Raw genomic sequence first — 23570 nt, forward strand, 5'->3', positions numbered from 1 at the left:
TTTGTACAAGCTGTGCCCGGGCGGAAGCCGCGAGGACCAGGGCCCCTCGACGTCGCCCGTCAGCACCCCACTTGCCAAGCCTCCCACTTCCTCTACATTCAAAACGAAATCCCAGGGAATCCTCCCTTCTGCTGGGACCTGTGGGTGTCTGTGTTTTGTTCTGAAGTTCACAGTAAATATTTTCATTAAACGATCTGCCAGTCTCTCCATTGTATCCCGCCATCTGGCTGCTGCGGGCTGGTGAGCGGCTGTGCAGAGGTAACTTGGGGCCAGTTCCCCTTCTCCCCACTGACCGCCAGCAGACAGGCCGTTTTTAGGGACCTGCCCTGCCTTGGCCGTGTGCAGGAGCTCGCCAGGGGAGGACTTGCAGCCCCAGTTCCCAGGTGCCTAGTGGCTGAAGGAGCCCTCGTGCATCCCTGGACCTGGGTGGGCTTCCAAAGCCAGCTGGATGGCGGTTCGGGGGAGCAGGGAGGGTGCAGCGGAACCCAGGCCATTCCGCTGGTGCCAGAGTGCAGAGCGGGGCAGGGGTGTTAGTGGCCCTCCGTGTGAGGGCTGTGGACGGCAGGCCCCGGGCTCTGCTGCAAAGAGCTTCTGGGCATTCAGCAGGGCCCCACTGGTTTGGGCTGAACCTCAGTGGCCTCAGCACTCCTGCAGGTACCCTTACTTCTCAAGGACACGTACCTGTGGGCGCCCAGCCCCTTCTCTTGGCCGCATACCTTAAATCCGCAGTGGGCTGTCTCTCTCCCTGCCCTGTCTGCACTGGAGTTCCTCCGAAACTAGGAGACGCAGCAGAGCAGCCCCGCGTGATGCTAAGTCTCAGGGCGCTCTGGCTACAAGACCAAGAGACGGTGTCTAGCCTCGACCAGTGCATGTGATCGTGTGTGAGCGTGTGTTTGTGTGTGTGGCGGGGGCATGTTAGGACTCTTGTGGTTTCAAGGCAGAATCCAAATGAACTGACTCAAAGAGCTGGAGTCGGGGGGTATATCAGCTTCGCGTGCGGCTGAAATCAGGCCCTAATGGATGTCTGTCACCTGTTCCCTCCATCTCTCAGCCCTGCTTCTCCTGAGAGGAGGAGGTGCCCACAGCCCCTGCCTGGGCCATGTGGGTGCACTGGGAGCTGGGGGTTCGGTGTGGGGCGGGGAGGTTCACCAGGCGACAATCAAGGAGTGTCACCCAGAGAAGGGGTGGGCTGCCCCGCAGCATAGCTCCAGGTGGCTCCGTTTGCCTCCTGGGGGCAGGGGGTGCTGGGCAGTCTGGGTGTTTCCTGTCCACCACTGAGGAGCATTGGCCCCCCCCCCATCCCTGGGAGGGCATGCCCTGGGGGCAGTTTCTTTCCCTTTCTCAAGACCCCCCACCATTTCCGCCCAGAGGTCTGTAAGGGTAAGCAGACCTGGGACTCCAGACAACGTTCGCATCTTGCAGCTCTGGTCTCTGAGATTCGGTGCAGCTGTTACAGATGTGGCCCTGATGGACGAGTGCTGAGGGGCTGGCCGGGCCCCAGGAGCCCCTCCCCACTCCTCCCCTCCACCTCGAGTCATAAAAATGACACTGGATGAGCTGCGTCTGCTGGAGTTGCCAAAATTAATTCCGGTTCGGTAATAAAGTTATAAAGGGCTGGGATGAAATAATCCTAATGAGCTTCTTTTAATAAAGCTCACCAGTGGGGCTCTGTGCTGATGGCCCCCAAGGGGCTGAGCCTCTTTCTGCTTTTCAGAGCCTCCAAAGAGCCTGCCAGCTTCCAAACAGGGCTTTTGCCGTGTCCTCATTATGCTGCTACATAAACATATTTTATCTTAATGATCATCTTTAGGGGAATTTGCAGTCACGGAGGGCTTGTTTCTTGGTCGTTGATAAATGGAAAGGATGACTTTGCTCCAGATGACCTGCCCGGGACAGCGGTGCCAGCGTGCTCCTCCAGGCTGCTGGTGTGCAGGACTCTGGGCCTGGCACGCCGGCCCTGCAGGGGCCTGCGCGCGTTACAGAGGGAGAGCTGGGCTGGCCGTCTGGCCCTGGTCTAGTTCCATGGGTGTCACTCTCCCCTTAACAACATGGCATTTCCTGCTGTGCAGGGCGGTTGTAGAGATTCAAGATTCAGGGGCTTCTGAGCACTAGGGAGGGGAGAGCATTCCTTCGCATCCCCATGCTTGACAAGTTGGGCGGTAACAGAGCCCTGGGCGAGCACACCCATCCCCCCATGTGCTCGCCAGCAAAGGCCAAGGGTGTGGAAACTGCTCAGGGCAATGGGCAGTCGTAGGGGGACCCGGAAAGCACCAGCCTTGGAGTTCACAGCCTGCCTGACACTGAGATCATAAAAAAGCATTTAGCTGAATTTTCTTCTAGCACTTTTATGACTTCATTTTCATCATCCTCAGTGCAGGGTCAGGATTTGATCTTTTCTTCCTCTATCTAACCAGTTGTCCCAACATCATTTAAGAAAAGAAACCATTTATCTCCACAAATTATTCTCTCTCCTTTGCCCCTGCAGTGAGCAACCGTTCTCAGAACAAAAGGATCAAAGGGTATCCTTTTGTTAGTGTGTATTTTTGCAAAATCAGGGTTGCTCCTTGACTGTGTGTGCTACATTGCATCTCATTCTGTTTCTTACTTTTTTGCCCCCAGCACTCTAAGATCAGCCTGTTTATGTGGGTGTCAGACTTCATACCTCTGCGTGGCACTGTGTGGGGTCTCACCTGCCGATGACACCCAGGTTGCCTCCTAACTCCCCCCGGCCTACCCAAGCAACGCTGCCGTGAACAGGTCTCGGCTGCCTCCTGAGGGACCTGTGCGAGCTTGTCAGTCTGCATGCCTCATCCCGGGGAGGGGGCCGTCTGACGCAGAGCTGTCACCCTGGGGTCACCCTTCACCATCCTCCAGGGGAGTCCCTCCTCCCTCGTGTTGCGTCTCCTGCTTCCTGTATCTCTAACCTTCCACTTTCGAGGTTGCCTCTTTTGTTTTGAAGGAGCATATCCTTCAGTAGCTTCAAAAGGGTGCCGGACAGGTAAAACTTTAGAGAACTTACTTGTCTGCAAGTGTCTTTCATACTTGATGGAGAGCTCGTCTTGGTATAGACATTGTGAAGGCTTTGCTCCACTGTTTACCTGCTTCTCATGCTGGTTTGGGGAAGTCTAAAACCATTCTGCCTCCAGTCCTTCGCGACCTCTTCTGTAGCTGCTTCCCCCAGCCCCCTCCCACTCTCTGTGATAGCATGTGGACTCCTCCTTGGGTTCTGAAATTTCACGGTGCTGTACCATGCCGCTGGCCTGTTTCACCTTCCGCGTCGGGTGCTGGCTGGGCCCTGTCGGTCGGGGAGCAACTTTCAGTTGTAGGAAATTTTCTTGAATTGTTTCAAGAAACATTAATTCTTTCCTCCCTGCGTTCTCTTTTCTCTCTTTATGGAGCCTCTGTTGTATGGATGGTATACCTCTGGTCTGGCCCTCTAACTTTCTTATCTTTTTTTCCTGATGGTTCAAGTCTCTTGGTCTTACTGTTTTACTTTTTGGGAGATTTCTCAACTTTATCTTCCCAGTCCTTCCACTTCGTTTATTATTTCTGCTGAAATGTTTTTTTTTTTTTAATTGAAGAATTGTTGATTTACAACGTTGTGTTAGTTTCTGGTGTACAGCATAGTGATTCAGTTATGCATATGTATATATATTCTTTTTCATTATAGGTTATTGCTGGATATTGACTATAGTTCCCTGTGCTCTACAGTAGGACATTGTTGTTTATCTGTTTTATACACAGTAGTTTGTATTTGCTAGTCCCAAACTCCTAATTTATCTCCCTCCACCCCACGCATAAGGTTGGGCAACAAAAGAAGTGGCTGGGTCTCGATGCTGGTTGTCAGGGGCGTCATGGCAGTGATGCTGCCTTCTGGTCTTTGATCAGATTCCCTAGAGAAGCCTCCTCCAGCCTCCTGCCTGGGGGTAAGGACCTGACCACCAGCATTCTAGGAGCATGAATTGTGGAAGCGGGCTGGTGTCGCGGCATTCATTTCATCCTCCTATTTTTTAGCGTGGTACCCATGCTCGCAACTACACCTGGTGCCTGCAACCCAGAGACCTTCTTTTCCACCTTTTCAAGAGAGAATGAGTGTCCGGACCAGTGCAGTGTTAGTTATTGGGCTGTTGCTGGGGCACAGGGAGTGGGGAGAGGGTTTGGCATTAGTCGTCAACGAGTCCTAGTTATTCAATCTACCCTTCGCCCCACTTCCAGGAGTACCAGAGGCTTCTGTGCTGCAGACTGGAAGAGTCGTGGCCATCTGCTCAACATGCTAAGTCCATGGCCATATCATCTGCTTTCCAGCCTCCAACAGTTCTGTTACTTTTTCCTCTCCTGTTGCCTTGTCCTGTAGGCTCTTCAAAAAAACACATCTCTCTACTAAAGTTGTAATGGGGTTCCAAAGAGGCGCACAATTGGATGTATGTGTTCAATGCACCTTTTTACCCAGAGGCCCGCTGTGTGCTTGGATCTGCGTTAGGACTTTGTATTCAGTTCCACGGACCTGTTTCTCACGACACTGGTACCATTACGTTCTAACTAATGTTATCTTGCAGTGCGTTCTGTGAGCTTGAAGGGTAAGTACCTCCTCATTATTGTTCTTCTTAAATACTTTTCCTGGCTGGTCTCTCATACATAGTCTTCCAGTTGAATTTTGTAATTATTCTGTTGGATTTTAACAATTTTTTGATGGAGACTGTGTTAAAATTATGGGTTACTCTGGAGAAGAATCAGCTTGCAATCCAGGAGAGTGTCGTCGTGTCTCCGTTTACTGAGGAATTTTGTTTTGTGGGAGGGCTTGCGCTGTATTGATTTACTCCTTGTGTGGTCTGCATACATTCATTATTTTTGTCTCTTCCTAGACATTTTGTGGAGTTTGTTCCTGTGGTTGAATAGCCGTGTTTTCTCATTCTGTTTCCTGGCCAGTCACTGTTATGTACAAGAAAGGCACTGACCTTCGTGTACTGATTCTGTGTAAGATGAGAATTAACTATTCCTTGTCAGTTTGGTAAAACTCTTCTGTAAAACCTTCTGGGCTCTTCTTTAACTACTTTCTTCATTTCTTCTAAGGTTTACTCAGGTTTTCTACTTGAGCTGACCATTGGAATTGATACTCTCTTCTTGGTCTGGGCAATTAGAACAGCATATCTCATGGCTGGTGCTCAGGGTTTCAGGGCTTGCCTTCGTGTTTGCTCTGGTTTTGCTCTGTCTTTGCTCTGTGCTAGCGGCCGTGGACACGGTTTTTAAGTTTTCTTTTTGTCCGAATGTACAGTCAGATTTGGAATTTGTTCCGCGTGTGCTTGAACAGGACTCATCTTTCTGGTTGTTAGGCTTAAACATTAGGTGGTTTCAGTCCTTCAAATGGTAGCCGACAGCCCTACCTAATGTTTTATCTACTTCGTGTGTTGTTTTCTGGAATAAAGGCATTGAAATGCACAAAGAACTGTGGCTCTGTCTGTTTCTCCTTGTATCAGGTTGAAGCTCTGTTAGGTGAGTCGAACTTCGGGACTTTCGCATCTTCTCAGTGAATTGTTTGTCAGTTTGCCCCTTTAACGTCTTGGATTATATTTTATCTCATAAATGTCATTACTCCTGGTTTCTTTTTGTTGGCGATTAACATGGCACCTCTGTCTTCGCCCCATTTGTTTTAACTCCTCCTGGGTCATTTGGTTTTGGTTATGCCTTGTGTTAGTAATTTACAGCAGGATTTTGTGCCAGCTCCTGCTCCTCTGCCAGTCACCTCACTTTTGCTCTGGCTTCCCGCCCCACCGCACCCCGTCAAGCCTGGGTTGGCCAGCCCTGCTGAACCTGCGTCTCCTTCCAGCCCAGCTTCCGGCTCCCACGGGGACCCCCTGCCTCCCCACTGTTGGCCCTGAGTGCCTCCCATTGCATCCCTGTGCTGGCTCCTGTCCCTCACAGCCCTGCGGTTACCGGTGAGGCATGGGGGAAACCGAGGCACCCGAGACCCTGGGCCCCTGCCTTCCGGGGAGGGGCCTCTACCCAGGGAGGAGAAGACAGTTAATGCCCCAGCAAATCACGTATGAGATCTGAGCTGCAAATGGTGGTGTGTTCATGAAAGAAGAAAGGAAGATGCTGTCAGGGAGATACTGAGGGAAGGAAGAACCTATTTTAATTTATAATGAAATAAGGCAAGTTCCCCTGAGGAGGGGACATTTCGGCTGACACCTGATGGATGACAGGGAGTAGGTCCAGTGAGGAATGAAGGGAAGATCATTCCATGGAAAGCGGACAGCGGTCTTCCCCGCCACTGAGCGGTGGCTTCTCACGGCTCTGTGCCCCTCCTCCCACTTGCAGGCATGTAGCTGGGGGAGGCAGATGGGGTCCAAACACATCCAGTCTGGCGCAGGAGGCAGTGCAGGAGGGAGTGCAGGAGGCAGTGGGGCCCTGGCACCAAGGGCTGCGGGTCCCCTTCCCTCTAGACCTCTGGGGAGCTCCTGCTGGTCCTGGTGGGAGGGGCTACATTTGGGCAGGAGCAGCAGCAGGAGGAAGGGCATCCCAGGAGAGGCCAGTGCAGCAAAGCCTGGGCGTGGGATTCGCACAGGGAAAGCAAGCACCCAGGCGCCCCTGAACCTCCAGAGCAGGTGGCACCTGCTGCATCATGCTCCCAAGGGGTTTGCAGACTCCAGACCCCGGGGTTTCTCTTCTCCAGATAAACCTGCTTGGTTCTACCAGTTTCACTTTCCCCACACCATCCCGTGCTGCCGGTGAAGTACACGGGCCACTCTCGGGGCATGTTAACAACTTTGGATCCCATGACTTGGGCTGGGTCCCTGCCCCTCTGTGTTGTGACTTGTCTGAGTCCCTTAAACTTTCTGGTCCTGGGGTTCCTTGATGCTAAAATGGGGACAATAATGAGGGTAGTGAGGGCCCCCGAGGGGCCCTGTCCTCCCTTGATCTGCACTTTGACCTTGGATTTGGGGGCATCTCTGTAGGGGCTGGGCCTTAATGTCCAAGCCATCCCCCCAAAATGACCGTGGTCGAGATAATGATAAGAATCATTACGCTTGTGGTGAAATTAACATTTCTGCTGCGTTCTTAGAAAACATTACTGCTTTTAATGGACCTACAACATACAACGTAGTTAAAACCTGTGCTTGCTTGGCAGAAGCAGCTGCAAGACGTCCCCCAGCCAGCTCTGGCCTGATGGCAGCCCTGAAGCCCCCCACAGAGAATGTCAGGAAGGGTCACTGCGTGCGGACTTCTTGGGTTAGGGTGGGGAGCATACTCTGATGCCTTAAGGGCAGCGAGGGTGGCAGGCCAGGTGGCCGGGGGAGTGAGTCCCCCTGTGTCCTGTCTCCAGGCATGGCTGTCTCTCCACAGCTCAGGATAAACTCCCCTACCCCCACCCTCTGCAGTGACTCCTTTCTTAATTTCTCAGAGAATCTGGCTATTCTAGATTTTAACATGACATCTCCCAATTTGGAAATACAGTCGGGCAAATAAGGTACGTTTTAAACACCACGTGGCCCTAACAGGCACCCCCGTGGTCTGGCTTTGCCCAGGGACCACTTGTCAGCGACCCCTGGCTTGATGGGGGCAGAGGGTGAGATCCAGCCTCTTCCCTGGGAAGAGATTTTTTTTATGGAAATGACCATCTTTCTGCTTCCCAAGGTGGCTCTGAAGGTGAGCTGTCCCTGCTTGTTGGAAATGCAAAGAAATAAATGTGTAAAAATAGAGCAGCAATTCCTCAAACCCCCTGTCAGGTTTAAGTAGCCAGCGTCCCCTCTGGGAGCAGCAAGGATAGCCCTGAGTCACCTCCAGGCAGCGCTGCAGGGCTCTGCCCCCCGCCCCCCGCCCCCGCCGTGCCTGTCCCAGGAGCAGCGCTGGGCAGTGGCTGCCGTGGGCACGTGTGCCTGGGCGGGGCGGGGTGGGGCCCTGGCAGGTGGCACGGGGATCCCAGGAGGCACAGGAGTGCAAGGAGCCGCTCAGCCCTGGCCTCAGCGTACTCCTTGTTTCTGTGAAGTCCTTCATCTGCTGCTCCTTCAGCTCCACCCTTCCTTCTCAGTCTCTGTCCGTGGCCAGGTTGCGGGTTTGTGCCTCAGACCTGACAGAGAGCAGGTGTAAAGGAGAGAGTTTCTGGCTGACAGTCAGCCACATCGGGGCCCTTCCTGTCTGTAAAATGGGGACAGTCATGCATATCAAAGAGGCCCCGTGGTCAGCACTGGACCCCGGTGGCAGGGCACCTCAGCTGCCTGTGGGTTACCCTGCTGTTCTCAGAAGCCGTGCTGTGTCTTCAGGGTCTGTCGCATGCCACTGTGACATGCCTGGAGGAGGCAGCAGACAAGAGCCTAAGGGACAAGCAAGAAGGACTGTTCTGCAAGGGCCCCACCCTCAGCCGCAGGCCTGCAGGGTTGGTGATGGCATGATAACCTAAGTTCTAGGTCCTTCCTAAGGCGGGAGGCTCTGAGACACACCCCCTCCCCCCACCAGGAAGGCCAAGGAGGAGCAGGACCCCGGGGTCAAGGACCTGTCACAGACACAGAGACTAGTGTGGGGGTGAGGGGGTAGGCTTTGGCACTGGGGCATTTTGGGCAGTGTGGTCTGGGCCTGCCAGTGATGCTGACAGTCAGCCTGCTCAGCTCGGCTGCAACCCTGAGAGGTGGGGGCAGGGTCTCTGGTCCAGGGTGGGCTCCAGGACCAGTGGGAAGGCAGAAGGGACTTGAGGCAGAAGCTGCAGCTGTACAGACAGTGTGATGACATCTTGGGGTCCTGAGCAGGATGGAGCTCCATCCCCGGCCCCTCAGCCGAGGCCCCTCAGGCCCATGCCCCCCAGATGGACTGCAAACTCTGAACAAGGTGTCCAGCCTGTGGGGACCAGAGGGAGCCCTTGCCAGACAGGCGGCGGTGGAGGATCTGTCATGAGAGAGGCTCGTCCTGGTCCCTGCATGGTTAGGTCCAGCAGCTTCTCATCTCCTCGGCACTTGGCACCAGGGGCGGGCACAGACAGGTAAACCAGGGGAGTGCCCGTGTCGGGGTCCCAGCCTAGAATCTGCGTGGACGGACCTGGAACACAGACAGGGGGCCTGGCTTTAGCCAGGGACTGAGCAGGAAGTTCTAAAGGATCTGTCTGAAAAGACGCAGTGAAAAACATGTCACCTGGGCTGGGCTTCAGTTTCCCTAGTTACAACCGGGGTGGCAACACCTGGGAGCCTGCCCTTTGGCACTGGGTGGCCCTTTGGAAAGTGCAAGCATGTGAGAGGGTGGAAAGGGTGCTCTGCCGGCCCAGCTGCCGGCCTCTCTGTTCATCACTGGGTGCCGGACCTGGCCTCTGTGCGGGCCGCGCTGCAGGTTTGCATGCTGCTGGGTCTGAGTTGACTCGGCACGTCACTGCTGCCTCTCTGAACCTCAGTTTGCTCTTCTGTGAAGTGGGGACAGGAGTGCCCTTGGCAAGGTGATAGCCAGGCTGGCACCCGGCAGGCTGCGTCTGAATGGCGTTTTGTCCTGCTGCTACGTCCCAGGTGAGCCCGGGCTGCTGCAGCAGACTGTGTCCTCTCTCCTTGCAGGGGTCTCCCCGGGCAGCCTGGACACCCTCAGCCACGCCCTGGGTGTCCTGGAGGAGCACGTCAACAGCTCCAGGCGGAGGGTGCGCAGGCACGCTGCCGACGACGACTACAACATCGAGGTCCTGCTGGGGGTGGACGACTCCGTGGTCCAGTTCCACGGGAAGGAGCACGTGCAGAAGTACCTGCTCACCCTCATGAACATCGTGAGTGGGGGCGGGGCACGGGGGCGGGGCCGGGAGGCCGGGGCGCGGCGGGGCCGGGGCACACACGCTTGCCACTGTTTCCTGGTGGAGCTGGGAGTGAGCGATGTGGCCACAGGGAGGCTCTCCGGGTCCACAGCTGAGAAAAGGTGACCCTCCCATTGACCTCGCTGAACCTCAGTTTTCTCATCTGCAGATCTGGGTAATTCTGACTTGGCACCGCTATTTGCAGGCTAAGGCGGTTTTTCACAAGCTCCAGTCATTTTGTACCAGTTCTCTTGAGTTTTGGCCGTACCTACCTGCACATTTTCCTATACATCAGCTGACTTGTTTTTAAAACTTAACAGTATTCACAAAGGCAACCTCCCTTTATTGTAAAGTTAACCTGGAAGTGACATATAAAGCGATGTTATCCTAGCTGGAGAGTCCTGCCTTCTGCCGGCTGCACTGCGGCCGCGCCGCTCAGACGGGAGATGAGTGTGTGTCAGGGTGGGGGACAGACGGACTGACTCCCCTGGAGGCTTCTCCTTGAGGTAGTCAGAGGAAGTGCAGATTGAAGAGAGCGTCCCCTCCTCCCTGTGAGGCTTGGCTCCTTAATGGGGTTACTTGTGCCACCTACACCTGCTAGGGCACCACGAGGCACGTGTCCCCTGTCTACCTTAATCCTGGGAGATTAAGTGGGGGCCCTGCCCCTCGTTCCAGCACCCCCCCCCCAGGAGGTGCAGGATGCTGACTTTGCACAGAGTGTAGTCCCCTCGGCCCTGGGCCATGTGGAGGTCCTCCCTCCCCCTGCCTGGTGCTTCGGGTCAGCCCTGCTGGGAAGATAATCAGAATGGCAACCGGGACACGCTGTGGGCAAGCGTTGTGGGAGGGGCGGATCTGCGGCAGGAAGCCCGGGCTGGCAGGGGCTGGAGGTGGGCAGGGAAGCCCAGGCGGTGGGGAGTTGTAAAGCAGCAGGGCTGTGTGCCGCAGCCTGTCAGTGAACCGGGTCCTGCAGAGGCCCGGCTGGGGGCGAGCAGTGAGAGGGCAGGACATGTGCTCAGTTCTGCTTCTTGGTTCATGGTGAGCCTCTGGGAACTCAGTCGGCCCCTAGGCAAGACCCTCCACCAGGGCCTTAGTGAAGAGATAGGTCAGGAGCCAGAGGGAGACTGTGAGCTGGCTGGTCACTGGACCGGACCGGGAGGCCCCTGCCTGCCTCTCTGGAATGCAGCCATCTCGTCCACAAGGCAGGGCCAAGTCTGTTACATGTTCAGAGCTTACTTTGTTTGGCAGAGTGTTGTCACCCTTAATCGCACCTTATTTTTGAAAAGCACCTTTAATGTAATGTAATCGTAGTAAATAACGTTGATACCATGACGGCCGCACAGGCTGAGCTGTTAACACATGGCCCCGTGTGCCAGGCCCGTGCTGGTCACTTATCCTGTGTCATCTCAGGGAATCTTCACACCAACTCTACAAAACTGGTAGATAGAAAATCTCGTCTGCCTTCAGAATATGTGCTTTCCCCCCAAGCGTTATGCTGCCCTCCAAACCAGTGGACAGAAGGGCAGGGCGTGGAATTAGGGTCCTGAGTCCTGGCAAAGGAAAACCGCTTGTTCCCTCTGCCGACGCCACTGCCTCCAACGCTAACTGCCCGGAGTCCGAGGGGAGGGGCGCGGGGCTCCCGTGGCTCTCTGGACGCCCCCCTACCCCAGCACCAGCCTGGAAGCTCTCCAACTTCACCCTTTAGGGTTTTCATGGAGATTTTATGACACGGGCACGATTGACAGAATCACTGGCCGTGGGTGACTGAACTCAGTCTCCAGCTCCACTCCGCTCCCTTAAGGTTGGAGGTGGGGCTGGAAGTTCCAGCTCTCTAAATCATAAAGCTGATTCCTCTGGCGACCAGCCCCTGTTCTGATGGGCCCACTGAGGGTCCCCTCATCAGCACAGGCTCAGGTGTGGTTGAAAGGGGCCCCTTATGAATAACCAAAGATGATTCTCCCACCCTATCACTCAGGAAATTATGAGAGTTTCAGGAGGTTTGTGCCAGGAGCCGGGGGCAGAGAACAGACATACATTTCTTACTGTGGCACATGTGGGTTAGCCCTGGCCCCCCGTTATCAGGTATGTCACTGGGAGTGGATTTTCCTGAGGCTGGTGGAGCAAATCTGCCTCCTCCCTGGTGTGGAGGGTCCCTTTGTCGTACACACCTTGTGCCCATGAGCTGGGAGGACTAGAACTTTCTAGAAGGTCTGGAACTTTCTCTAGAAGATCTAGAACATTCTCTTGGTTTTGCCAGTTAATTTCAGTTTATTCATTTGCGCCCCTGTGATCCAACTGTACCTCAATTTTGGATAATGGGATGGTTTGGTTAGTTTCTTGAAAAGCATGAGAAATATACAAATTATTAAACTGAAACAAATTTTATCATAACCAAAAAAAGATTTTAGGAGAGGAATTGGAGGAGCTGAGAAAGACTAGTTGGGCCTTTTTTCCCCTGTTGGGATTTAGCAACTGGTGCTTGTCCCAGGCACGGCGGTTGGTCCTGCAGAGCAGAGGGCCTGGGGTACAGTCCTGAGCTCAGGGAGATGGGGCAAGAGGGCTAGGGGAGTGATGTCTGTACCCCTAGTCTGAGCCCCACCTCCCACCTCGAGAGCACGGTGTGGTTGAGGGAGATGAGGGGCCCTGCTTGGATCCTGTGTTGCCCTGACAATACCCTCTAAGGCTCCATGTCCTCATTCAGGGCGTGTGCATGCTCTGGGGAGAGTCCCCAGGGATGACCTGAGGCACGTGAGCCCTTTGGTGGTCTTGGGCAGGGGGCAGATTGAGGAAGTGGAACTGTTGGAGAAAGGGTGACCTTCATTAGCGGTGCTGTCCAACAGAACTTTCTGCAGCGCTGGCAATGCCTGATCTGCCCTGCTCGATACAGCAGCCACTAGCCACCCTGATCCTTGCGCACTTGAGTGTGGCTGGGGTCATTAAAGTTCAATTACTTTCCAGTAGAGCTTTTTGTTTTAATTTTTAAAATTTTAACTGTGGTGAAGTGTATATAAAACTGACCATCTGCAGTATTTATAAGTGAGCAGTTCAGTGGTACCAAGTACACACGCATTACTGTGCAGCCATCACCACCATCTCCAGAACTTTCTTAATCTTGCAAAACTGACACTGTACATGTTAAACCGTCATTCCCTCTTCCCTTCCTCTCCCCAACCCTTGGGAACAACCATTCTGTTTTTCTGTCTCTGTGACTGTGACCGTTCTAAGTACCTCCTCTAAGTGAAATCACACAGTATTCGTCTTTTTATGACTTTCACTCAGCATCATGTCCTCAGGGTTCTTCCGTGTTGTGACAGGTGTCAGAATCTCCTTTCTTGTTAAGGCTGAGTGATACACCACCGTGCGTGTACACGGCACTGTCCTTGCCTGTTGATCTCCTCGTGAACACTTGGGTTGCTTCCACTTTGTGGTTATGGAGAATGTTGCTGCTGAACATGGGTGTGCAAATGTCTCTTTCGCGACCCCGCCCTCAGTTCTTTCGTGCATAAACCCGGAAGTGGGATTGCAGCATCATGATGTAATTCTATGTCTAACTTTTTGAGGAACCACCATACTGTTTCCTGTAGTCGCTCTGCCATTTTTCGTTCCCTCCAACAGTGCGAAGAGGTTCGAGTTTCTCCACAGCCTCCCCAGCACTGCTTGTTTTTGGAAGTAGCCATCTTGATAGGTAATGTGAATCTGATTGATTTGCATTTGGTCCCCGGTCCCCGGTGTGGCTAGTGGACTACCACGTTGCACAGCCCAGTTCTGGACGCTTTGTGCGCAAGCGGGCCGCCTGCTGGGCCCTTTCCCTGAACGTGGCCGGCGCGTGGCAGCCCTGGGTGTGGGGCCTTGGGACCCGGAAGGTGCCGGCTCACCCGGGGCTGCAGCCAGAGCCCCCAAGTGGCCCTGCAAGGCCTGGCCCGCACGTCTCCCTCTGCTTGTAAGCGGACAGCTGGCTGTGGGCTTCCCGGCACTTGGAGCCAAAGCTGCAACGTGGAAGACAGATGTGGCGGCAGCCGGCCCGGACTGTGCTCCAAGTGAGGCATTTGGTCAGCGGTGAGGACAGCCAGGGCCGGGGCAGGAGCACTCCCAAGCCTGGGCGGACTATCTGTCCACTGAGGAAGGTCACAGAGGCCCTGGAAGGAGGGACTGGTGGGGGTCCCTAAGGCAAGGCCCCGGGAATGTGAGCCCTGAGGGGCAGCAGAGGCCCAAGCAGGCTGGGTGTGGATGTGGGCCTGCCCCAGCCCCGGCCGCTCTGAGCCGCCTGGTCTCCCTCGTTGTCCGGGCCCTTCCGCTCGCAGGACTCCCTTTGGGGTCTCCTCGTGGCAGAGCCTGGGCTGGGATGTGGGTCCTCGTGTGACATAGACACTTCCAGTTCATCATGCTCCCCTCCCTTCCAGATCCCAGCCTCCTTAACACTGAATTTGGGGCTAGTTTTGTCTCATGGCCCGCGTGGAAGGAAATGACCCTGGTTGCCTCTTGGCCAAGGCAGTCAGGTCCCGGGGTGTCCCTCCCTCTCTCTTTCCCTGCCGCAGGGACCTTGGAAGCCACATGTCTCGGGAGGGGCACCTACAAAATGGGGCAGGGCCACCCAGCCTGCATAAGCCTGTGACGTGTGCCAGGAAACACGCACCGGCCTTTACTGCGTTAAGCTGCTGGGATGCGGCAGTGAGCCTCAGTTAGCTGCACAGAGCCGTCTCATTCTGACAGACCCACGCGGCTCCCGTCCACGCGCTGTGGTCAGCAGATGTCTGCTGGACGTCTCTTATATCTCAGAAGTGGACAGGGGCTGATGAGGGGAGTTGGAGGTGGAGGTCCAGTCAGGACATTGATGTGACTCTGAGGCAGTAGGAAATTGGGAGAGGGGCCACTTCCTTCCAGCGTTCGTGGGCAAGACACCTTATGCCTTTTTTTTCGTAGGAAAGTGGGAGTTAATCCATCCCTCTTTCCATCTCGGGCTCTCCGGAGAGTGAGAAGGGCTGGAACTGTTCGCTGAGCATTTCGAGAGAGCCACTTGGGCATGGAAAGGGTCTCATGGTGCTCAGAACCCGTCACCAGCCCGTTAAAGCCCCTCACCTCCTGCCAGGTCCAGTTTCCTCCTTTTCCTCCTCAAATCTAAAAAAGTAACGTTCACTGTTTATTACAATATGGGAGAGGGAGGGTAGAGCTCAGTGGTAGAGTGTGTGCCTAGCAAGCACGCCGTCCTGGGTTCAGTCCCCAGCACCTTCAATAAAAAATAAATAAAACCTAATTACCCCCCAAAAAAGTATACAGCACTGCATGTCAGTTATATCTCAGTAAAGCTGAAAGAAAAAAAATTTTAAATATGCTCTATTCAACACAGGTGATATATCATTTACAACAGAAAGTTAGAATATATTCACATAAGGATGCAAATGTTTTCTCCCACCAGTTATTGCCTACTGCCTCATTTTAATGATGGCATAACATTGCACCACGTGACTATAGCATAATTTTATGTAACTGATTATTTATATGACATAGACACATAATAAAATTTATTTCCCTGTTAGAGGTCAGATCGGCCACTAACTGTAATGAATACCATTGTTGCTAAATCTATTGCTCATCCTTTACTATTTCCTTAAATTGAGTCCCTAAAAGTACGATCGCCCGTCAGGCTTTCTACGCCAGAATGTTCTGTTGTGGTTTCACCTCTTCCTGTTCCACTGAGCAGATGCCCACCCCTCACCTCTTCACGCCACCAGGTCCTTCTCAGCTGTGGCCGTTTGATAGCAACCGCAAGGCTAGACTTATCGTTGTAAGTTGTCTGTATTTGACGGAAATGAGGTTCCATTTAAAAATATATGTGCCTTTTCAAACAGTGGTCCTCTTATATTTTATGATTGGCTTATCCACATCCTTTATTCTACTGAGATTTTTTAGTTTCTTCTGTGCTAATTTGAAGAACCGTTCTATTAAAGTCAGTTGACTTCTCATCTGACGTACGTGTGGGCAGTATTGCCCCCAGTTCTGGTGTTTGCCGTATGTTTTGTTTTGTTTGGCCGGGGTTGTTGAGGGCTTACATTTTTGTGTGTAGTCATATCCTGAGATCTTTTCCTCTCTGGTGCTTCCCTTGGGGGCCGTCTTTGGCATTTCATGCCCTCTCCGGAAGTTCATCTTCTGGCGTTTTGCTCGGGTCGCCCCCAGCAGTGACTCCCACGGCCCGGTCAGCAGCGTGGTTTCCCAGCTCTCACCCACCGCCTGACCATTCCCGCTGCACATTCAGCGGCAGCAGCCCCACACCCACGATGTCTCCTGGGAACAAAACTCCCGGGGCCCCATGCAAGCTGAAAATGTGGTTCTCTTGTTCCAAGAGCAGGATAAAGTGTCATAAAAGGTACCTACACCAAAGCCTTTTCCTTTCTTCCACAGTCTCTCAACCTGTCAAGATTTTAAATTTTCTATTTATTGTCACTCACAGTGAAGAAAAACTAAGCTTTTTCATTATAATCATGAATTTTCCCATTCATCTTCATATTTCGCAAAGCCGGTTTTCAATGCAGATATTAGAACATTTAACTTGCACGAGGGAATCCCTGGAATTGAACAGATTTGTACTTTGTGGCTCATGCCCAAAGGATGCCACGGGCTAGCCAGAAGTTCCAAGCACCAGCCAGACTCAGGAAGGTTGGGAGGAGGAAGAGAGGACCCCCAGGAATGGAGCCACTAGGAAGCGTTCCCTCAGGGTCCTGGCCCTGGGCAATGCGGGGTGTGCCCACTGAGGCCTGACAGCTGCCTGTCCCCCCACAGCCACCTCTGGAAGAAGGCAGGGCATGGTGCTCCAGGCCAGGGAGCCTGGGGATGTCCAGCCAGGCATCTCCCCTTCCCCTGGGGCCACTGCCCCAACCCCGGCCGTGCCCCTCCCCAAGATGCCCCAGGGCACGTGTGTCCACCCTGACTCTCCCTGCAACTGCATGCAAGCCCCTGCAGGGGACAGAGGGTGGCAGTGGTCGCAGAGTGGAGATTAGGCAGCCAGAAGCCTGTCCCGGGGAGGTAAGGCCATGCATGAGGCAAGGGTTCACTGTCCCATCGGAGTTCACTTATAAAACACAAACTCAAGGGTGAAATGATGACGAATTTCAGGATGGTCACCGCGGAGTCTTGAGCCCCAAGTGCGGAGCCCTTCTGTGCACCGGCCCTGGTCACTCACCCCTGAGCCCAGGGGCCTGAGCCCTGCCCTGAGCCCCGCAGCCCGGCCCGCCATCGCTGCTCCCGGCTGTGGCCTGGCTTCCTGCCACAGGGCCCCGTTCTCACGGCCAGCCCCAGCCTCCGCCCCTCCAGAGCCCAGCTCGGACCTACCCCCCTTCTCGGCCTGCTGCCCGGAGGAAGAGAGCTGGGCCTTCTGAGCACTGGGGCCAGGCCATGCGCCGAGGCCTCGTCCTCTGGGGTCCTCTGCACTAATTTTTAGCTCTCACACACCGTGGCTGCTGCCAGACCCAGGATGAGGCCCTGTCTCCTCGGCCCAGGGGCCCTTAGCCTTGCCAGGGAGGCTGGGGAGCCTTATCCATGCGTTTGTGTGTGTGTGGGGGGCTCTCGTTCCCACCGCTGAGACAGCCTGGAGGAAGGGGCTGGGAGGGCAGGGCTGGGAGCGCAGACAGATGTGCGGCCTGTGCAGCCAGCCGGGCTCCTCCAGGCCCCATGCCCCGCACACGGCTGGCCCTGCCTGGGGCCCCTGCTTCCATGTGCCTCTCCACAGCTCCCTCGGCCACCGTCCCGCCCCTGCCCCTCTCAGCGCTGGCTCAGCCCCAAGGTTGAGGAGTGCCCCTTTGTGCAGGGAACCGCTTGTCTGTCGGACCCTCCGCCCCTGGAAACATGCTCCCCGCTGTGTCTGGCGCTCCCAGGCTGGGATGCGGTCGACGCTCCTGAACACGCCTGCCACTGACTCTGGCGCTTAGGGAATCAGCGCATTTTCACCGACTTACTCCACTAGCTTCCCTGAGCTTGTCCGGGAGCCACGCGGGGACGCAGCCACCGTGTGCGTGGCCCCGCCAGATGCCTTGTCAGGTGTGGACGGAGGCTCCTCTCTGGGCCCAGGTGAACGGGAGGCCAAGGATGAATGCCTGAGGGGAAGACTTGAGAGTCATTATTTTTATTTACTTATTTTTAATTGAAGCCATCAGTTACAATGTGTCAATTTCTGGTGTACAGCATTACCTCCCAGTCCTGCATATGTATACATACATTGGTTTTCACTGAGAGCCATTATTAAAGTAATACGTTTACCTATGCTTTTTAAAAAGCAAAACCTATTAGTGCCAAGATTTCAAGAAGTATAAAACTTGGGCCCAAGCCCAGTGCTTCCTACGGGGCTGGTAGCATTTAACGGAAGCACTGATTTCCATCCTCCTCTTCCCAGAGAAACCAAAGGCCTTGGTGTTTGCTTTGCATCTCAGCTCCTGGAGACGTGGAGCTGCTCGACTGAGCTGCTGGTCCACTTGCGCTCCTTGTAGGTGGGAGGCAGACCGGTGTGCCGGGTGACGGCCAGTCCAGGAAGATGGCTCCTGGGAACGCATCCTCGCAGGGCGTCAGAGGTCACCAGGGCCATGGGACACATGTGAGGTGTCTCCCCCCGAAGTGCCACTTGTTTTGAATGGCAAGCATTTTAAAACATGAATTTTATGTGAAAGTAAACTTGGACATGTTAATGGGTAAAACGAAATTCACATGATTTTTTCGAGATAAACTGGAGATGCTAAAGCAGGGTTGGCAAGGGCCGAATTCAGCCCATCATCTGTTTTTGTAAATAAAGTTTTACTGGGACACAGCCACGCCCGTTCATTTATGAACTGTCTATTACTGCTTCGGTGGAGTTGAGTAGTTGGGACAGAGACCACATGGCCCACAAAGCTACTATCTGGCGTTCAAGAAATATTTGCTATCATGACGTAAAGAAATCTACTTGCTTACTGCCCGCCTTGAGCTGTGGCCCAGCACGATGCAGATGTATTTGCCACCCACTGTGTCAGTGCACTGGGCATAGAACGAGGACCAGCTTTGGAGCCAGAAGCAGCTGCAGCCTAATCCTGGCTTTTACCGACCTGGCAAAGTTCTTGCCTTGCCCTGACCTTGGTTTCCTCATCTTTAAACCTCCTGCCCACTCTGACCAGTAAAGACTGGCACATTCCCTGGCAAGAGGGGCTCCCAGGAGACAAGCTTTCTCTCACCCGCTTCAGGCCTCTGAGCCCCTGCAGCTGGAGCAACTGTTCCCTGCAGGCCGTTGCCGTGACCTCGAACTTGAGCTGAGCTCCACTCTCTCCCTGCTCAGACCCCAGCCCATCCCTACCCCAGGCTTGCCAACTGAATGAGTCTGTGAGGTCACTTCGGGGATTCTTTTTAAAGCAACTGAATGAGCGTTTTAAAACAGGGCAAGGAGAGCAGATTTCTGGGCAGGCAGAGCTGTCCTTCCCAGTTAGGTTAACTGCTCATGCTCTGGAAGAATTCCTGAGTCCCCAGCACACCTCTTTTGTTCAGAGCAGACACACTCCTTAAAGTTTATGGAGAACTTGGGATCGAAAGGGGCTTCTGAGCCATACCGTCTGACCCCTCCAGCAAAGAGGTGATCCTCTGTACAGTGTGTTCTTAAACAATCTTTGTCGAATGAATGATTTCTCTCTGTGCCAGGATTTGGATATTTTTCCTCTTTTCTTTTCTAATTTAATCCAGAAATTGGCCTGGGCTCACCAGAGCCTTGCCAGGGTTTGCAAACAATCAGAGAGGCACACGGGCTCCGTTTCCCACCAGCTTCCAAGAACGCCGGGGCCGCGTGGTGACGGTGGGGAAGGCAGCGACGGGGCAGGAATGTTCTCTGCCGGGCTCGGGAGGGGGATCTTGTGAACTGGCCACGGAGCTGCAAACCCGCCCGGGGGAGGGCGCAGCCCCAAGTTCTGTTCACGTGTCTCTGGCTCTGGTTCCTGGGAAAGAGAAAAACATCTCTGGAAGTGGACACAAAAACTCGGTTCCCTTACGTTGAAGGGGAAAGCAAGCAGGGCTCCCAGGCAGGGGGGACACATTTGGGTTTGGGTCTGGCCATAGCGAAGCGTGGGAGGATGGAGGCGGAGCTGTCACCCTCCCCCGGCAGCTCCCCAGGCCCCAGGGTGTGCTGGGGCTGTGGGTCACAGCAGGGCCTCATTCTTGTCCCAGTGGCCTGGGACAGGAGACATGACTGGCAGGGCCTGCGGTGTGGGTGAGGCTGATACAGTGTTTAGAAGAGGGCCACGTCTCAGATGCTGACGGGGGCCAGGCAAGAGGCCTCAGCAGCGGGGGGTGGGGGGGGGCTGTGGACCATAGAGGTGGGTGGGGATGGGGGTGACAGGAGAGGCTATGCCCCTGGAGATCCCCTCCTGGGTCCCCTTCGCTTGTGGTCACATCGGAACAAGCAAGCCCACCATTGCAAGCGTTTTTTTCTTCTTTTTTTCCCCTGAGTAGCTGGAAATACAACTTTTACAGGAAATCTAATTATTTTTCGATGTTGGCAACAGACTGAAATGAAGACCTCACACTGCACTAGCGAATCAGCGCATGACTGGTCGGTCAGTGGGTGGGTTGTTCCTTCAGGCCTAGAAGAAAGGAGGCAACTGCCTGCTCTGCTGTGTGCTGTCATGGGGGATAATTAGTGCCCCCTGCTGGGGCTGTTGGGAGCATGACTCGAGTTAAACACCAGAAAAGTGCTTAGCAGCGCGCTGGGCACGTAGAGGCACGCCTCAAGTGTCAGCTGTGCCTCGTCACGTGTTCCCACAAGGGATGCTCTCTAAATTGATCTAAATTGGGCCCCACTGTGGGCACTGGGGGGCAGAAGCGAGCAATTGTGTCCCTATGCTTAGAGAGCTCAGAGTGTGGGAGGCGTGGGGAGCAGGGCAAGGAATACCTAATTACGCCCTGGTTAACATACCTGCTGATGGTACATGCACCATGGGGTCACAGGGAAGGGCGCCTCAGACGAGGGCCACTTGAGCTGCCCCTGATGCAGAGGCAGAGTTAACTGGGCCGAGTGGGGAGTGGGCATGATGTGTGCTGGTGGTGCTGTGGGTGCCAGAACAGCATGTGCAAAGGCCCAGTGGCATCGCCACAGCACAGTGTAAGCTTGAGCCCAGCTGGAGTGAAGGGTGCTGGGGGAGAGGCAGGAATGAGGTTGGCAAAGCCTTCTGTGCCAGGCTAAGGGGCCTGGAAGTCACTGACACACTGTCAGGGGAGTGATGAGATTGATTTGGGGTTGAAAGAGATACACATCTCTCGTAGGGAGTTTGGGGCTTAAGCCTTCTTCTATTGGAAATGCCTGTCCCTATGGCCTGGGAGCCTGAGTTTTCAGACATGCCGGCCCCATGCAAGGGGCACTCATACGATGTCTCTACGTTGTCCCAGTGGCCCTTTGAGGTTCCTCTTCCTTAAGGTCACTGAGTCTCAGAAAGGTTGGGTGGTACCGCTGAGGCAGGGCAGATGGAATTCACCTGTGTGGCCTGGATGCCAGTCCTCTCCCGGCCGTTCTGTACTGAAGAGCCAGTGCCCCTGAATCCTGGAGGGAGCTGCAGGGCACTGGTCCTCGCTGACCTCCCAGCAGCATTTGGCATCGCTTGCCCACGACCCCGACTCTCCGTCACCCGTCGTGCCCTCGGCCTCTCCACCTGTTGTGCCTTCTGTTCTGGCTAAGGCTTGCTCAGCCACCCGCCCACTCGTTCACTTAGCACACGTCTACAGAGCTCCTGCGATGTGCCAGACACGGTTCTAGGTGCTGGAAACGTCATGTGAGCCGGCCTGAGGTCCTGCCTGCGTGGAGTCACGTTTCAGTGGGGGTGGGTGTAGACCACAGCCCCCGCCCTCCATGATGAGGGTGCGGGCGGAGAACGTTCTGACGGCGGGGAGGAGGGGGTGGGCGTGCTGTCCTTGCATCTGCCTCTTCTTCCCTGAAGTGTGCAGCGCTCCCCTACCCCCAGGACTCTCCTACCTCCCTCCCCGATCCGGGAGCCTCCTGACAGCTGATGAGGGAAGCCTCGGAGCAGCCTGTCCTTGGCCTCCCTGGGGGGGCTGGCAGTTGTCAAAGCGGGACTGAGAGTCCCCAAGGATGAGGAGGGCCAGGCAGCGTCCCTCCTCGGTGACAGCTCCAGGCAGCTGCACAGCTTGTCTCCTGCAAGCCCTTGCAAGGAAGTGACAACAGAGCCAGAAAAGCAGAGAGCAGGGCTCCCCGTCTGGCTGTCGCTCCCACGCAGGCCCCTCCTGGGTGCCCCCTGGGCTGCGAGAGTTGCTGCCGAGTGACTCTGGGATCATCCCCTGCCTGGGGTGGTCACTTGGCAACATGTCTCAGAAGGGTTAGGGGTTCACACAAAGGCGCCGCAAGTTTAACGCCCGATTCAGAGGGTCTGCTTACCTGGTTTTGCATGTTCAGCGCCTGGCAAAGAGCCAGGCACATCGTAGGTGTGGAGGAAACGTCTTGTGAACGAATGAATCAGTGAGTAAATGATTTCTCGCTAAGTGACTGTGGGCCCGCAGACTTTCATAAAACATAGGGTCTGCCTGTCCATGGAGAGGAAGCCCCAGCGGCATTAATGTCCTTGTCCCTCTTCCTGACTGATGCCCAAGGCTGCTTTTCTCCACCATGGATTCTGGAAGTTTGAATCACTGGGTTGTAGGGACGCACTGTTGTAATTTTAGCAGATTTGCCAAATCTCTGTCCAAAGTCTCTGCCCCGGTCCCCGCTTGTGCTCATATGGGTGAGTTTCTCAGCTTCTCTGAGCCTGTCCTCCCAGTGGTACATGGGGACAGCGATGCCCACCTGCACGTGTGGGAGGTGGAAGGCGATGTGATGTGAATGTGATGTGAGGAGGCACCTGGCACAGGTCTGGGAGGGTCAGAGCTGAGCAGCGACGTGCAGCCATCGCTCCTTCATCCACGACATCTGCCAGACCAGCGCAGCTCTTGTCCCTGAGAAGCTTGGTTCTCTTGGGGACACACTCTCTTTCCTGAGGGCAGCAGGAGGGTCAAGGCCTTGGCTGCCCCGAGGCAGAGCCAGCGCCCTCTGCCTAGCTGGGGAGGTCACAGTCCGAGGTAATCCTCGAGCTGATTTTGACCACAAGTTGGTGTTTCTGGAGTGGAAAGGTGGGGAGTTGGCATTCTGCACAGACCTCAGGGCATGTGTCCGGAGTGGGGCAGGCATGGGGGTGCAGGGCAGGGATGGAGCTGGCCCCGACAGGGGAGCTTGGATTGATCCTGAAGCTTTGGGAGCCAGCGGGTTCTAGGCATTGAGGATGCAACAGCTAAGGATGCAGAAAAGCCCCCAATTCCCAGGGGCTCAGGTCCAGCCGAGGGAGGTGGCCGTTAACGATCTAACAAACAAATGAGGAGATTTGAGGCCATGATGGGGCAGCGGAGGGAACAGCCTGGAGAAGAGCGGCATTCGAGTTAGCTTAGCAAGTTCCATGGGAACGTCCATGGGAATGTCCGTGGGACGCGGCAGAGCGAGCGGGAGGGAGGCAGCCAGGTGAGGGGGCGGGGCTGTCCTCATGCCCCGCCCCCGCCCCGCGCGCGCCAGAGCCTGGCAATGAGACGGCGCGGGCCCCTGTGGCCCTTCTGACCCTGAAGCGATCTGGGCAGATACTTGCGCTTCCAGGATCTCAGCGCCTCAGCCTTTGGTTCTGGGCTCCCTGTGTCGCAGGGCGGGCTCGTCCATCTTCTCATCCGCCCACTTGTTCCCTTGTTCCAGCTCCGGGGTGCCTGCTCTTGGCCTGGGCCCAGGTGGTTGCACCGGGGACAGAGGTGGCAAGGGAGCACAGCGACTACAACAGGTTCTCGTGGTGCAAGGGGCCACGTG

The 23570-nt window shown here is 55.0% G+C and overlaps 1 protein-coding gene across 3 annotated transcripts in view; it reads left to right on the forward strand.

Moving 5' to 3' along the window:
• ADAMTS2 (ADAM metallopeptidase with thrombospondin type 1 motif 2) overlaps positions 1 to 23570 on the forward strand; it is a 205553-nt gene that overhangs the window by 110798 nt on the left and 71185 nt on the right. For all 3 annotated transcript variants that reach the window (XM_032464910.1, XM_032464908.1, XM_032464909.1), the window contains exon 4: positions 9525 to 9727. In XM_032464910.1, coding sequence (XP_032320801.1) covers positions 9525 to 9727 — 203 coding nt within the window. The remainder of the gene's footprint in view (positions 1 to 9524; positions 9728 to 23570) is intronic.

The sequence above is a fragment of the Camelus ferus genome, chromosome 22 (genome assembly GCF_009834535.1).
Source record: "Camelus ferus isolate YT-003-E chromosome 22, BCGSAC_Cfer_1.0, whole genome shotgun sequence".
Classification (NCBI taxonomy): domain Eukaryota; kingdom Metazoa; phylum Chordata; class Mammalia; order Artiodactyla; family Camelidae; genus Camelus; species Camelus ferus.